The sequence below is a fragment of the Triplophysa dalaica genome, chromosome 21, assembly GCF_015846415.1.
Source record: "Triplophysa dalaica isolate WHDGS20190420 chromosome 21, ASM1584641v1, whole genome shotgun sequence".
Taxonomy (NCBI): domain Eukaryota; kingdom Metazoa; phylum Chordata; class Actinopteri; order Cypriniformes; family Nemacheilidae; genus Triplophysa; species Triplophysa dalaica.
Window position 1 is genome coordinate 15,072,634 of NC_079562.1, and position 16,820 is coordinate 15,089,453.

Sequence of the window (16,820 nt, forward strand, 5' to 3'; positions counted from 1 at the left end):
TATTTAGTTTGTCTTGATGAGTCAGCCATCTTTGGGTAAACCAGTTTTTTTGCATATTTTATGAAAGAAACAAAATATGAGAATATCCTGGAAAATAAAATAAGTTTATAGGAACCAAATGCTTATATTTTTTAAATATATGAACAATTTTTTAAATATATATATATATATATTTTTAGAATATATTTATTGTATATTACATATATTGTAATATTGCAATAAATGAACAATTTTTTAAATATATATATATATATATATTTTTAGAATATATTTATTGTATATTAAATATATTGTAATATTGCAATATATGAACAATTTTTTAAATATATATATATATATATTTTTAGAATATATTTATTGTATATTAAATATATTGTAATATTACAATATATGAACAATTTTTTAAATATATATATATATATATATTTTTAGAATATATTTATTGTATATTACATATATTGTAATATTGCAATAAATGAACAATTTTTTAAATATATATATATATATATATTTTTAGAATATATTTATTGTATATTAAATATATTGTAATATTGCAATATATGAACAATTTTTTAAATATATATATATATATATTTTTTGAATATATTTATTGTATATTAAATATATTGTAATATTACAATATATGAACAATTTTTTAAATATATATATATATATATATTTTTAGAATATATTTATTGTATATTAAATATATTGTAATATTGCAATATATGAACAGTATAATTGTCAATATATATATATTACATGACTGTTATATATAGGAAATGATATATTCGTTATTTGAAGGACTAGTAAAGAGAGAGTTTTTATTGTTTTTTGGAGGTTTGTATGTGAACAATTATGGTGATTATAAAAGGATCACTTTAACTAAAAATTATGATAATAATCTAGACTGTGTGCTATCGATTGATTGATTTTTTATTCATGTTTTGATGTGGAAAGAAAAACAGAATATTTGTCACTCACAATATTATCATGTTATAAGACTTATAGTATTTTTAGGGGAGCTTGACATACATTTTATACAAATATCAGTTGACATTGTATGGAAAACCAAAAACCAAAAAAGTTTCAAAGTTTGCCAGTTTCATTTAACTTTCTTTTAAATAAGCAACTTTGACAGAGTGCAGTCTTCCCAAAGCAGACAGAATATGTGCTGTCTGTATTTGCTGTGAATCATGTCATCCGCTCGTATGCAGAGTGACAGGCAGCAGCAGAAGCAGGTCGTGGGGATGACATCCACTAACCTTTCGCAGAAATCGTTTTTCATTTTCCTCAGCTGCGTCCACCGCCGGGCCGATCTGCCAGGGGAGGCGCGCACAACGCATCCAGCGGTGGCCGATCCCTGCGGCGCCGGCCGCAGAACTGTAATTTGATTCCAGAAAAACTCCACAGCCCGAGACACTAAGCCGCCAACTGTTTTCCTTTAAAAATCCCTAGTTATATATATATTATACTTCCTCCTGATATGAGATGCTTTGACTTTTGGTATGAATGCATAATGAACCGAGCGAGTGGCTCTGTTGACGGAGTCCTTGGGGAACTTCCTTGGTCACATCTGAACATATCCACCTTTTAATTTCTACAGGGAATGATTGCTTTCTATGTTTTCCCACAGCTGGCCCTTTTCGCAAGTATATGCAGCTCTTTGATTGAAAGATATATATATACCATTAGATATTGCAATAGCTCGTCCCTGCTGGCTTAGTTTCGGGAATAGAAGATTACATACGGTACGAGCAGGAGCTGCAGCCGTTGTCACCGATATGTTTATGTAGCATTTGCATAGATCTGAAACAGAGGGCTGCTCTAGAAATCTATACTCATGTGGCTCAATTATACAGAGAGTATGCAAATGAAGCTCGGAGCCCGAAATCAAATAAATTCAAGCAACGGCTATATTTAAATCTGAAGTGATTTGTGCGTCACTAGCGTCGGCAAAAATAATGATGGTTTTCAAACAGGTTTCCTTAACGCCACAACATTTTGGTTTTTATAATGTATGGCTTTATGGGGTGGGATAGAGCTTTTTAAAACATTTTATCTTGAATCAATAAGCTGATTTAAGAGCCACTTTTATGTCTTATTTTACGGGCTGTAAATTCAATTGCTATAACTTACCGTCACATTGTTTGGCTCGATTAAGAGATCCAAACGTGTGCGTTTACCTGTTAACCCCTTCTAATCCCAGTCGTTAATATTTAAGATTAATTACACTTTCAGGACCTTACCCGCAGCCAAACTGACTGTTAAATTACAAATATGTAAATGTGTGAACTCTGCATATGGTTAAGGAGAAGAGGCCAGAATAGGTCTACTTTTTAAGGGTCTTGGGGTGGTCTTGATTTATGTAAATCGAGCTGGGAAAGCTAACAGTCCTCCTTTAAAAAAAATGCAAAATAAAAAAAAACGAGAGGCATTATCGTAACGGAGATAACACCTGCCGTGGACGGAGGGAAGTATTCTAATCACCTGACTTTTGACATCCCTTCTGCCAAGCGCAGCACTTCCCTGACAGGGCTTTGTTCTGGAATGATGGCTGGCGCTCGGAGGCATTCATAAACCTGCGGGTCACCAGAGTTAGCGCGCAGAGCTTTGAAGGTGCCACATCCAAAAGAGAACCCTGCATATGAACCATTATTATAAATAAGCTAAAAGGAGACTGCTTTTTTAATGAAGTGCGTTTTTACGTATAAATATGGCAATAATGAAACTCCATGTCTCGACTATTAGATGTATTACTCGCATACTAATTTTCCTCTTGAAATGGTGTAATTAAAGACGATTAAACGTTTAAACCCGCGTGGCAGGAGAGACGGCGGTCTGGCCGCTTAAGGAGAGTTTTTAAGAGCTGTGCGCAGAGAGGCATGAAGGTGCGGAAGCTGTTATCAGATCCGCTGCCTAATCGCACCGCTCGTATGTTTCCAACCTGCAATTAGGGATTCATAATGGAGAAGGTGTTATCGCTGGCAAAAGTACTTCATTTTAGGGCACAGTTAGATTAAAGTTTTGCAAAGAATAGAGCAGGATTTCGTCAAATCATTGTTCAGCTTTTTCCTTACAAAAAGTATTGTGAAGGTACTATGGTACAATAAAAGTCTCAGATGCAAATAATGCAGCATTTGGTTATATTTACAGTATATTAAAAAGGTGCACATTTTTTGAGGTTCATCAAATGAAGAAAAAAAACAAATTGTTAACACTTTATAATAAATTAGTATTTCACTGCTGTCATTCTAAAACCTTTTATCTTTAGAGTCCGTGATTTATGTTTGTCACTGGGTTTTGCAAATATCTTACCAATATAGGTATTAAAAAATGACACAGAACCAACGCTGTGATGTCATCACGTTTTCTCTGAAGGTGGTTACTTATCTTGGAAACATGCTCTATAGAGCAGTTTGTCTGTTTAGGGCTACTGTAGAAACAACATGGGGAATTTTTTTAAGGCGACCTGCGGTGTATGTACAGCAGATAGAAAAAGCACTTTATAAAACTGTTTCATACTAAACAGGAAGTTATGCAGGATCTTAGGTTAGTGGTGCATTAACACTGTAGTCATTACTGATAACAAGGAAGAAAGATGAACTAATCAATAGGTGACAGCATCCAGATGTTGAAAGTAATCAACACGTAGTTACTTATTACTTATTTAATAGTCATTAATAACAACTAAATGCTTTATGTCACCTGCCGAACTATACAATAACTAAGACTCATTTAAAATAACTATCCATTAACTACTCATTAACAGTTTCTAAAAATTATTTTGCCAGTAAACGGCCTATTAAAGATACCTGTTTGGTATAAGAATTTATTATAATAGTTTTAATTCATTTGAGCAAATTATTTTGAGAATTTTGAGGAATTCTCCATACTGTGATATTTTTATTTAAATTGATTCAAAACATTGTTTTTTTTCAACCAAAAATAGTTAAAGAGAATTTCCCTCTTAATCACTGTATTTTCACCAATGTTTCTGTGGTCAAATTGTTTTTCTTGTCAATCAATCATTACAGTATTTAAGCACAAATAATGCACTGTTACTTTAAGGGGGAGGGGCATGAACACGACATCACCGTATGCAGAAGTCACAGGTGTTCAGATTGAATGCTGCTTAAATGCTAAAGCGCATCTAAAATGAATAAGACAAGTTGTACAGTTTACTTTATTGATAAACCACTTTTTTATACAGACTGATAAAAGCTACAGTAAAGAGAAGCAAACAAGGCGCTGCGATTCACAGAAACAACTGTAAGCTAATAACCTAAACCTGGATTTACAGTAAACATTTTGTGTCAGATATGTAAGGATTAGATAAAATAAAACCCAATACCCAATTTAACATATTGCATTAACTACTGTGACTACTGTAACTGTAAAGTTGTTGTAAGTATTTATAAAAATGTGTATATATAGTGTCCATAAAAAGTCAGCTCTTCAGGAGTGTGTGTGAATTGTAAATTAGTTACTACAAGCTTTTATTTTACAGTACTGTTTTTTTTATTGGTATTACTAAATCATTTTACTTTTTAATCTCCTATACCCCAGAACTACTTTTTTTAACTGGTTATCATGATTTTCTTTTTCATTTTCAGTTAATTCCGCATCACTCAATGCCGATGTGCTAATACCTGAGTAATTACTAAAAAGTTACTTTGATTTTCACAGATTGATTCAGTAAGAACAGAGTAATACATTTTATAATTACTAATGTGTTACCAAGAATGTCTTAATATTTAATAACCAGACTCATAATAAGCAACTAGGAGAGATGTCAGATATGTTTGTGAGGTAAGTTGGCTAGTGGTGCAGTGATTAGAAGTTGTATTTCTTAATTTTCTTTTCTTGTAAATAAATAAAATAGAATATAAGGATAAAGATTTATTTAAATATAAACTCTTTATGAGGACAATATTAGACAATAGTATGCGCCACTGGGTGTCCCTGTGAATGCTGTCAAACGCCTTTTGATGTAAAAAAGGATGTAGAGTTGTCTTTGGCAATCTATGCATTGCTAATGATGTTGCGCAGGGTGAAGATTTGGTCAATGCCGCTCTTTTCTTTGCTGCTCATACCTTAGTTTCTTTTCAACTGCTTCTGAGATTTGTCTGATTATGATTTTAGCCATTATATTACTGGGCACTGACAATAGCTTTATACCCCAACAGTTATTACAGTCATTCAGAGCTTATCAAAAGCTACTACAACAGCTTCACCTGCAGTGTAGGGCGGAGCGAGATTTGGTTTGAAGGAAAGACTGGAGTGAGGCAAGGCTGTGTGACGTCAGCGTTACTCTTCAACCTTGTGATCAACTGGGGGCTGCGACGAAATGACAGAAGACTCACCAGGTGGACCCTCTTCACGACACTTGAAGATCTTGATTTCGCTGATGACTTTGCTCTTCTGTTGTACACACATCGTCATATGTATGAAAAGACCAGCCGCCTCAGCTCCTTTGCTCAGCAGGTTGGTCTGAGAGTCAGCCCGACCAAGACTGAAGCCATGACTCTCAACGTCACCAACCTAGCACCAATCGCAGTTGACATAGTGAATCCCCATGGCAGAAGAATTTACTTACCTTGTCAGTGTGGTGAGACAAGACGGAGGTGCGGGCACTGACATTCAAAGCAGACTCAGCAAGGCCAGGATTGCCATAAGATCATTTAACAATGTCTGGAAGTCGTCCCAGTATAGAGTCCACACAAAACTAAGACTCTACCAGAGTTATGTGCTATCAAACCTCCTGTATGGATCAGAATGCTGGAGAATGACAAAGAGGGATCTCAACAAACTGTCCACATTCCACACTAAAAGTCTCATAAGAATTCTGGACACAGCCGATATCTAACAAGGAGCTACTCACCAGGTGTTATCAAGACGATATGTCCACAATACTGATGAAATCAGAAATCAGAAAGTCTCAGGCGAGACAACAATTCCATCCTCAAAAATGCTCTCCATTAGACCCCTGACTGAAAACGCAAAAGAGGAAGACCAAAGATCACCTGGCGAAGAATTGTGGAAGAGAAAGTCAGCGTTATGAAGCAGTCCTGGAGAGGATGGAGCAGGACCGGCAGGAGTGGAGAACTTTTGTTGCTGCCCTACATGCCAGACGGCATAATGGGCAGTAAGTAAGTATCGGACAATAGTTTGTTGATATAAAATAATGAAGTTTATTATTAGTTATCAGTAATTACTGCAGTGTTAATGCGGCTCTAGCTATTTGTTCTGCATTAGTTCCTGCATAGCTATCTGTTAAGTATGAAACATGATATAGTGTTACCGAAATAGCTCATTCTAAGGTAATAAAAACAAAACACATGTATACCCCTATAACACATAGTTATGTATAAAACATTGCATTTCTGTCAATAGACCCTCAAACTGGGCCTAAAAGAAGTATAAGTAAATGCTAATGCTGAAATTAGCATGAACCATCGTTCAATTCTACTGCTTATTTATGTTAGCTAAAACACTTATGTTAACAAATACAACCTTATTGTAAAATGTTGCCACCTTGAGTGGCAACCTGTTATGGTTGTCGGCCGACCTGTCATTCCCCCACCCCGCTCATGGGGTCCTCGCAGAAGCCTCATCCCTGCTGAGTGAAATCTCCACCCAGCCCTAACCGTTTCCGACACCTGCCCTGACATGCCTTTAGTGCCAGCATGGGGCTTGTCAGCATCATCCTGCCCACCCTGGCCGCCACCCCAGAGCCAGGCATGTTAATCTGAATATCGGCCGATGCCAATTAACTCCCCTACCGCCCCCTCCGGCTCTGCTTTAGCAGAAATGCCAGCTTCTCTTTCTGACCAAGGCCAGGCCAGCACAACCCTATAGCTGCTGGTTTCACAGCGGGGATGTGTTGCAAAACTCCACCCCGGCCAAGGGCATCACAGCGCTTTTATTTTATCAGAGGCTGATCCCTGACTCTGGGAATCCGTCCAGTGTGGGTATCTTTGCTGTTTTGATTACTTTAACACCTGCCTTTTTCTGCTTGCTTATTTGTTTGTTCGGAGTGGTTTTGCATATCTTTTCTCTTTGTTTGCATTGTCTGGTTTGGTTGGATGTCTTTCGTGTTTTTATCATCTGCTTGTTTTCATATCATTGTGTTGCATATCTTCTTTTTTATTTGGTTGTTGTCAGCTGGTTTTCTTGCAGTTCTTTTCCTTGTCATAGCATCATTATCTTTATTGACTACAAAGCTTGAATAGGCATCATTGGTACACAAATAATAAAAGATTGTTGCATTCATGGAGGAAAAGCAGCATTTTTTATTTGCTCACAGATGTGGCCATACCATGTTTTAATAATCAGTAGCGGATAGAGGTCGAATTGCTTCAGCCGAGTGACTATAGTTTACATGCCAGACATGAATGAATATGAAACTTACTTGTTTAGCCTATGTGTGTACTTGTGTATAGTTCCTAAGGTAAAAAAGCAACAAAGCAAACGATTTTTGACACGTTGAATTGATTGGTATGAATGTTTGCAGACAATGTGAGGAGAGGAAAGGACGAGAAGCTCTTGGATATAGTGTCTCTCATTGGCAGATGTATTGAACAGGTGATAGCACCACAAACCAACTCAATCCCTTTGTCAATACAGTTCTTTGAATTAGCATGCTAATTAGCTGCTATCAGATGACACAAACCGACAGAGCAAATAAAATAAAATGATGATTGGATGTGTCCTCTGTAACTTTGAATACGTATGAAGTTGTGAGAGCCAATAAATAAATTCAAAATAAACCAAATTAAAGACATTTAAGAGTGTGACATTAATATATGACATTGTTGCAGCATAATTGTGAAGTGATTGCCATTCTTTGCACGTGTGCAGTTAATGGAGCAACCGAGTAAAACATTTATTTTTTTATCTAAGCTCATGAAACTCTCAGTTTAGTGCCGTTTATGTCAGCGTTAATTGTTGATGGGGGATATATTTTTTTATTGTGACTTTAGCCAGTTTAGGAGATATTGGTCTTGGTCCATTCGAGTAGGGCCTATATACACTGTAAAAATGGTTCTTTGAGGAACCATTTGGGGTTCTTCACATCACCACACCGTCAGAACCCTCAGGGGAAGCTCAGAGCACAGTTTCACGAAGGGCGGTCTTTTGATAAAATGTTCTGGAACCACCTTGGGTGCTTCAAGGCACGTTATCACAGTTTATCTTTTCTTATCAAGTGCATGCTTTTTAAATGTGTGTTCATATAGCAGGGGCCAAAAAACAAATTTTGGACTATTATTATTCTTATAGAACATCAAAATGATCTGGAAAAATCCAACCACTTGCATGTTTAAAGATCTTACAAGAACCATTATTTTGAATTTGAGTTCCTCCAACAACTCGCAGTGTAGTGAAAAGGTGACTCCAGAACTTCAGAACTGAATTCAAGAATTTATAAGTTCCTGAAAGAACTACCAAGACTATAGATGGTTACATCAATAACCCTGTTATGCGAAAAAGAGCTTTGAAGCACTAAATACATTTTGAGTTCTTTGAGGACAGAACAGGATATTTGAGGCACATTTTATCAGTGTATGACTTGGTGTTTTACAGTATGACTGCCTGGAGGAGTTGCAAAAATGTCCGCCCAGTGGCATGACTTCCCTTAAAAGGACTTTGGTCTTAACAAACAAAAAGAAATCAAAGATACTTCGATTAATCTTTATCTTTTCTTCCACGTTATTGGTAGATGCTTACTGTGCATAGCACACACACATCATCACGGAGTAACAATGATTGTCATAGATTGTTTGTTTTATTGTTACAGTAGCCTTGCAGAAAAATGGATGGAGATATTTGTTATGGAGATATCCACTCATAACCTTGAGAAAACAAATCTCTTTAAAGACGTCATAGAGACCTAACATCTTTACATTCATCAAGTGACAGAGTATAAAATGTACTGCATACAGTGATCGACCCGGAAACACTGTTGGACATCCTCTTGGTTATGCTCATTACTACAGGTTAACTCACTTCTGTATTTGAATGACAGTTGTGTTGTGTGGATGCCGTTCTGTAGATTGGAGATCAATGTCTGCTCGGTACATTCGTTCTGAGAATCGACATGCATACAAAGAGCAAGGTCACAACAAATCCTTGAATGCAGATGGTGTTAAAGAGAAAATAAATGAAGTGAATATAATCCAAATAGCTTGCGGTACGTGATTGTGACTAGAAAATCAATGGCACTTAATAAGTAAACAACATCCCTTAAATGTAGTCATTGACATCCTGACAGCGTAAATTTGAGGCAGGGCCCTCTCTCACATGCTGTTGCTGAAAATAGATTTGTTTTTATGCTTGAAAACTGTTGTGCATGTCTTAATGCTTCCCAGCCCAGCAAGTCAATGGTTTGAGGTGAAATGTGCAGTTTTTGTGCCACTGGCGTGACTGCCAGGTGAACACGCCCAGCCTTCCATTCGTCCCGCCCCAAACTCATTTGATTGGTTGTTGTCTATGCATATAGAATTGTGGGATATCATTGCCTTTTGACCTCTATGCATTCCTTGCAAAGACTAAATGTTTTATCACCCTTTTAAAAATCACAAAATCCAGCTGTTTACAATAAGTTTGACATTGGGAGGCAAGAGCCCTGTTGCACTTTGGTTAAAACTTATGGCTAAGAGCCCATATTTTTCTCCCTTTCTCAACTTTACACAAAGAATAAGAGTGTATCGTTCATGTTATGCTCGGCGCATAGGGCAAAGATTGAACGTGGAATATTAAAACCACCCCCAGAGAAAAATGAGCTTTGAGAATGTAAGTGGCTTATTGAGACTGACACCAACCAGCCACCCACACGAGCAGAGAGATATCACAACACACACGGACGCACACACACACACACACACACACACAAATGCATCTGAGAAGCCTGCTGGGACAATTATTCTCAATTAGCAGTCAGGGAAGAGCCCTGCGAGACTCGCCTTTGAGTTTTACTGCTTTCTGAGACTTTACACGTCTGAGCGAATGATTTACAGTTTTCTGAAACTTCATTTATCATGTGTTGATTCATTAATTCTGCTTATTATCTGAAACTCAGAATTACTGAAAGTATATCAGCTTTGAGGGAGTGTCCTGAAAGCGGCCGCTGTTAGGCGAGATGAAATATGGCTGCCGAGACGGCGCTCTGTTGTTTTGAAGATATTGCTTGTGAAAAGAATAAATCAGTTTCAATTGGCCTTGTGTGGGTTGGTCTGATAATCCAGGTGCAGATTTGGCTTTACAAACAATGAGTTTATGCTGTCAATAAATAAGTAGGTCTGTTATATATATGAGATGTATAAATGGAATAAGAATATGGAAACATATCGGTACTGTTTAGTGTGTGGACGAAATGTTACATGATCTCCCAAAAAAAAATCATTTTCAGTCAAAACTTCTAACTTGTCAGAGAATATATCCCAATATATTGAACCAATTGTTCATGTTTTTTTTACATCGGACATATCACAGTCAGTCTATGCATAATTTTTCTATTTTAAAAGAGGGACATAGTAAGTTATAGATTATAGATGTGACAAAAAGGACGGACACACATACGTTCTAGGATTTGTGTGAATTATTTCTGTGTAAACCATAAGCAAAGATACCCAACAAATAGAGAAGCGATTGCTCTTAATAGAACATACATTTATTTTAATTTTCATGGGCCCATGTATGAGGAACATGGACTGTAATGGATGTGACTATTCACTTACCTGACCATGGAAAACTGTGCCCTAAAAACACACACAAAATGTGTTAAAATCTTTAAGAGAGAATTCACATGAGCATTTAAACATCAAAACCTTTAAAAAAACTTTTTCTTCATCTTAGTTCACTCAAAAAAGGAAAATTATATCATCATTTACTCACCTTCAGCTTGTTCCTAACCTCTTAAATGTTTTTTTCGTTCTGCTAAACACAAAGGACGAAATTTGGAAGAATATCAGAAACCAAGCAGATGTCATCCCTCACTGACACCCATGGTATTTATTTTCCCTACTATGTCAGTAAATGGAGGATGAGATCATTCTTTCAAATATATTTCTCTGTGTTCATTTCAACAAATACATTTATTGGAATATAATTTATATGGAATTTACCCATATATAGAGAGTAATATAACTGAGGTTATCTGATACATCAGCTTTCTGTATGATCGTTTTTTTGTTTGTTCTTTTACTTCATTTGAAGTGTATCATTTGATACATCAGTTTGATATACTTTTTTTACTAAAACATTACTTTGTAAGCTGGTAGAGACAAAAGGCTATAGCTTCATTGTTTTTTATTATTGATGATTTTTGAATCATTTTCTTTTGAATCATTACTAAAGTTTCAAGTTATATTTAATTATTCCTTGCAAGACACACTCATAGCTGAAATATCAAAACACCATCAAAGTTGTTACTTAAACCTTGCACATGTCCCTCAATATATGCGTGAGATGATAAAGTCAAGAAACCCAAAGTTGTTATAACAACTTAATAACTCAGACAACAGCGTTCTGACGGTTCCCCATTGTGTGCCGTTGCAGTGTTGACAGATTTCCACGTGATGTTTAATTTAGAAATGTCAGTCTCCTTCATATTTATGAGCTGTAGCCAGTGAGAGGTGCGCAGGTACCGGTTGGCTTATTGAGAGCGCAGCCGCGTGACCTTTCCGACTCCATCAGTCGACACTGCGTTACATGTTTACCGCTGCAAAGCATGATGGGAATTTTGAGTGGGTAGGACGCGCAAGCCTCAAAACTTTAAAAGTGCGAGGGGCACGGCGAGTTCAGGGGGTAAGAAGTTTGCTAGCGCGTACGAGAGTGTGTATAAGGTGTGAACCCACCTGTATTGTGCGTACTTGCTTTTCGCTTCAGCACCATATGGACAGTGTTTATGCAAACAAATCTTATGAATATTCACACTCAAGAAATCTATTTAATTCATTTTTCCCCACAATCGGCGAATCTTCAGCTTTTCCTCGCACCGTAATAATCTATAACACTGCGCTTTTGCACTTTCCTCCAGTTACGATACACATCGGGGAGTGAGATATAATTTGATTTCTCATACGAGTGAGTGGCGAGGGTTTGTTTTCCGTGATTTTCTCTCTTATCGACAGCTCTGAGGCTCTCGAGTCTGTATTCCAGCACTGTGATTAAAGTCCTTGTGTTGCTACTCAAACCCCCCTTAAAGATCTCCTCTCCTGTAGCATCAATTAAATCCAAAGTGTTAGAGAGCGTGTGCATGCGGGAGAGCACTTCAATCCGTAGATATTCAGTGATCCCTTCCCTAGGTTTCTCATCTGTCCGGACATCTGGTGTTTATCCTGAGGCGTCTATCATAACAGCTATTCAGGCATTTTATTGGAAAATTAGCGGCCGACTCAAATGTCACTCCTAATAGCGCTGCTTAGTTTTCCTCATAATCATCCCGCGCCCCGTGCCAGTCTTGGGATTTCGGTCCATTAGAAACAAATTTTTGGTAATTCTCACGTTGCTGGCAAGGGCACGGCTGTTTGTATTGGCTCTCGAGGACGATGGATCTGCCAATCAGAAGGCCGACTGTACTGTACATAGTTGATAGTACTGCGGTCATCTGATGTCCTTTCATGGCTTTTAAATGCCGCTGAAAAGGTTAATTGAAGCATTTCGCTCCCTGACGGCAGGATAGTGAGGGGGCGTAAGATATGTTCGTCCACATTGTGTTTTTTTCATGATGCTGACCTTGAGCGGAGGGCTGTTTTTTTGTCTTATTAAACACCTAATATACTAATAAAGGTGATGAGTATAAACATATTTAAAGTTAACAAAAATGGGCATTTGGAAATTAACTGAATTGAGAGGCAAGGATATTTAACTTGCTAAAATTCTAGTTTTGAAAACGTTTCTGTTCATTGAAATCAAATCCATTATTGACCTACAATTTATTGGAAAAACTTAAACTAAATGTAAATGTTGCCTCAGAAATAAACTGAAATATGTTTAATGCACTAAAATTATAATAATAAAGAAAAACTAAACTGTAGCAGGCCAACCAAAATAAGGTTTTCTATATTAAGGGTAGGAAATAACAAAAAAATACTTAAAATTCTAATGATTTTTAGGCATAAAAGAAAAATCAACAATTTAAATGTATTTTTCTTAAGACTGGTTTTGTGATCCAGGGTCGCATATATGATTAAACCATAAAGATTTTATTTTTATTTTTTATTTTTTTATTTCTTCTTATTATAATTTTATTTTTTAATTGTAATTTTATTTTTTTATTTATTGTTTTGTTTCATTATTTGTATTTTTTACATGCCTTTTCAAAAACTCACCCTGATTTATATTTTGTGAAAAAAAGTGTGACAACCAGCCCCACTACTCCGTAATTAGGTAGAATTAATGTTTCACAGTTGAATTTTTTGTCATTACCATTCAGCGTCTTGAAGGTCGTGACCAATTCAATCCCAACTCCTGCTAAAGAAATCTGAATATAGAGTCGACATTAAAACTACAAATGAAACAAGCTGTCATTAAACTCCTTTCCCCTCTGTTCATTGGAGGTGTGTGTTGCATTCTGGGAAGGAGAGAGGGGAAGAAAGGAAACAGGAGACATGTTGTCATACTGAGTAATTAGTCTCCGTTGGGCAAGAAAGCGTCTGGATGTTGTGACACACACCAGATTGTCCTCCAGTCCACTGAGAGACCCTGTCATCAGCCTGTGGGCCTGTCCAGGGATGATACACACAACACACACTGCCTTTTTCTTAAACTTCAGAAGGTTTGGCCGACATCCAGCACACAGTACATATTTTGGATTTGAGGTGAAAGTCCTTTATGTAGTCTGAGGTTCACACTTAACTTTCTTGCTCTTTTTCATGATGAGCTACTCAATCCTGTAGCTCAACTACAGTAGAACGTGATGCTGACAACGTGCTGACGCAAAGTTATGGGTTTGATTCCAAGGGAACATACAATCTGCTAATATGTGCACCTTCTGTTTCCTTTTTTATTTTATTTTGATGTTGTAAGGTTCCACGATATAGCCTTCATCTTGCTGTAGGATTGTCCTCTCTGGTTGCATGTTGTAACAGATTGTGAGAGATAAATAAGTTTTCCTATTGAACGATTGTTTAAATGTACTAAAAACATATTTCAAATACCATTTAGCAAAACGTGTAGTGAATAATGCAGCTGTAGGTTATATTTTTGTTTATTATTCAGTTTCTTTATCAAAAGCTACTAAAGAATCATCAAAAAAAAGATAAATATCAAACATCATTTTTTCGATAAACATGTCCGGTAAATGCATAGTGTCAATGTTCATTTTTTATTTATATGCATGTCACCTTCACAGTTGTTGTTTTCATCTTTTGGTCCGAGTAATGGCTTTTTTTGTCTCTGTCTATCAGAAACTGTCAAGCTTCGAGACATTTTAGGGAAAGCACTGTCGCTTCATGACGGTCCGTCTCTATCTGCGCCTGCTTCATCACATTGTTGTAGAATCGAGACTGGTTTTGACAAGAAGTGGATGGGCTCTTTATGTTCGTATTTTCTTTTAATTATCTGGAATGGGCAAACAGCAAATGATGCTGATAATGAGATGTGTAAACTCTAAAAATCAACACTCACGGTGAGAAGCGGCCTCCGGGGGCCAAATGTGGTGCGCTGTCTGTCAGCATAATCCAGTCCCTCTGATAGGTGGCTTTACTGTGAAGGGAAATAGCACTTTGTGACAGTGTTGTGAGAAGGAAATCATTACCGCTACACAAGAGAAAAAGTGAGAAAATGAGAGAGGGAACGAGAGATTTTGAAGGTTAAAGGTTACTTGAGAAAGAAAGGAGCTAATAAGGAACAAGAAGCAGTCTGGATAAAAAGGACGGTCAGTTTTTTGATAAAGGTTCAGTCTGCTTGTCTTGTCGACTCTAAGCCTGTGGAGTTTTAATCCGGATGTAACCTTAATCCGAAACCTTGGCCACGTGTGTCAAAGTCATCCTGACACATTAAGTCACTGTTATTTTATGTTAAAGCAAAAACAGACAGATTTAGACATTTTGGCAAAGAATATGTGAGTGCACTTGCCCATGCAAAACTCATCAACATGATGTTGGAGTTTGTTTGACATATTTCTTAATATATTGCTTTAATGGATAGTTCATCCAAAAATGAAAATTAATTTATCTTTTACTCACCGTCATGTCAATGACATGCAGAACCCAAAAGCAGATATTTTGAAGAATGTTGGTAAAAAAATAACATTGACCCCCATTGACTTCCACACACTGTATGAACACAAAACTACAGAGACATTTCTCAAAATATCTTCTTTTGTATTCCACAGATGGCAGAGTCATATACTGTACGACAAAATGTCAATGACCAAATTTAATTTTTGTGAGAGCTGTCCCACTGGTTAACTGTTTTCTAATGTTTTTTATGGCATTTTGAGTGGGCTTTCACAGTATATCAATGGTTTATATTGTGATTGGTTACTGGCCTGCCAGTGCTATCTCTGTGATATTCTCATATCTCTATATTGTTTATGTGTTTGTTCTTAAAATGTATTAAGCAATTATAAGCCACATACACTACACTATATTGACAACATTTTTGGGACACCCACTTCTAATAAACATAAACCCTAACTTATTCCAGTCATTTCTATCAAAACAAATATGAATGCCATATCATACAATTTCTTGTATTTTTCTGTTCTGAAGCGAACCCTGTGTACCCTCATTTATGGGTTTGGGTGATGAGTGTTTGACTCAAAGGTGTTCCGCTTGGTTCGGGTCTGGGTCCACTCAAGTTCTTCCACACTAGACTGAATCAATCATTTCTTATTGAATCTTGCTTTGTGCACATGAACGTTGTCATCTTGGAATAGACAAAACTGTTGATACAAAATTAAAGCAAGTAATTCTTTATTTTGAATTACTTTAACATTAGATTTGTGAAAATTACTAAAGTAGTCAAACCTGCTCATTAGATGGGGCAGTCCCAATATACAGTATGAAATAATAATATAAAGTATATAATATAATGTATAGTATGGCTGAAAATGACTACATACGTTCTCAAAAGCACATGTTATTTGCTGCCTTATGAACACCACAAATTAATTACATCCTTTTTTAAATGGGTTGCGAACAGTATAATTACAATATGCAGCCGTTCTCTCCAGACTCAAAATAAATTATTGCACTCTAAAACAAGGGTGACGAGAGCGGTACAGAACAGCCCTCCAACTCAATGCATTGATTTGCATGTGTGAGAATGTAATTAATCTTGATGGGGCCTTAAGGCTTCGCTCGCCTCAATTCAGGTCAATTACTGCACAGACATGCATGTATTGACTTCAGCAAACACTCAACGAAAGTCGCACAGATGAAGCACGGACAGGTCTTTGTACCGTGCCATGAATACATACTGTGCATGTTTTACCCTGAATAACTATATTATGATATTATCTTTCTTTCAACTCCTGTTATGCAGTCGCACAGTGTCACCATGAGGCTGGCAAATTGGCTTACGTAACCGAAATTTGTGATAATAGTCGTCTGTTACTGTATGTCAAAGGGGCCATGCCAGTTGAATTATTCATCCGGTATGGCAGGACGTTTTTAATCATCTAGGTTCTCTTCCTTTCTTCAAAACAGAAAATCCCGAAACAGACATGAATTAGTAACGACGATGTTCGGGATTCTGTTTGATGGCTGTTAATTAAGCTAAAAAGTTTGACATATTTACTCCTCCCTCATACAAGTGAAGTTGCTACTGTATAGCATTTGCCTTTGTAATAATCGCATTTGGATGGTCTA

General features: G+C 36.7%; 1 protein-coding gene across 6 annotated transcripts in view; it reads left to right on the forward strand.

Moving 5' to 3' along the window:
- fhit (fragile histidine triad diadenosine triphosphatase) overlaps positions 1 to 16,820 on the forward strand; it is a 272,439-nt gene that overhangs the window by 227,258 nt on the left and 28,361 nt on the right. Inside the window, exon 7 of one of the 6 annotated variants that reach the window (XM_056735298.1) lies at positions 5,190 to 5,364. The exons of the other annotated variants lie outside the window; for them this stretch is intronic. Coding sequence (XP_056591276.1) covers positions 5,190 to 5,270 — 81 coding nt within the window. The 3' untranslated portion in view covers positions 5,271 to 5,364. Of the gene's footprint in view, positions 1 to 5,189; positions 5,365 to 16,820 lie in introns of those variants that run through there. 6 annotated transcript variants of the gene reach the window in all.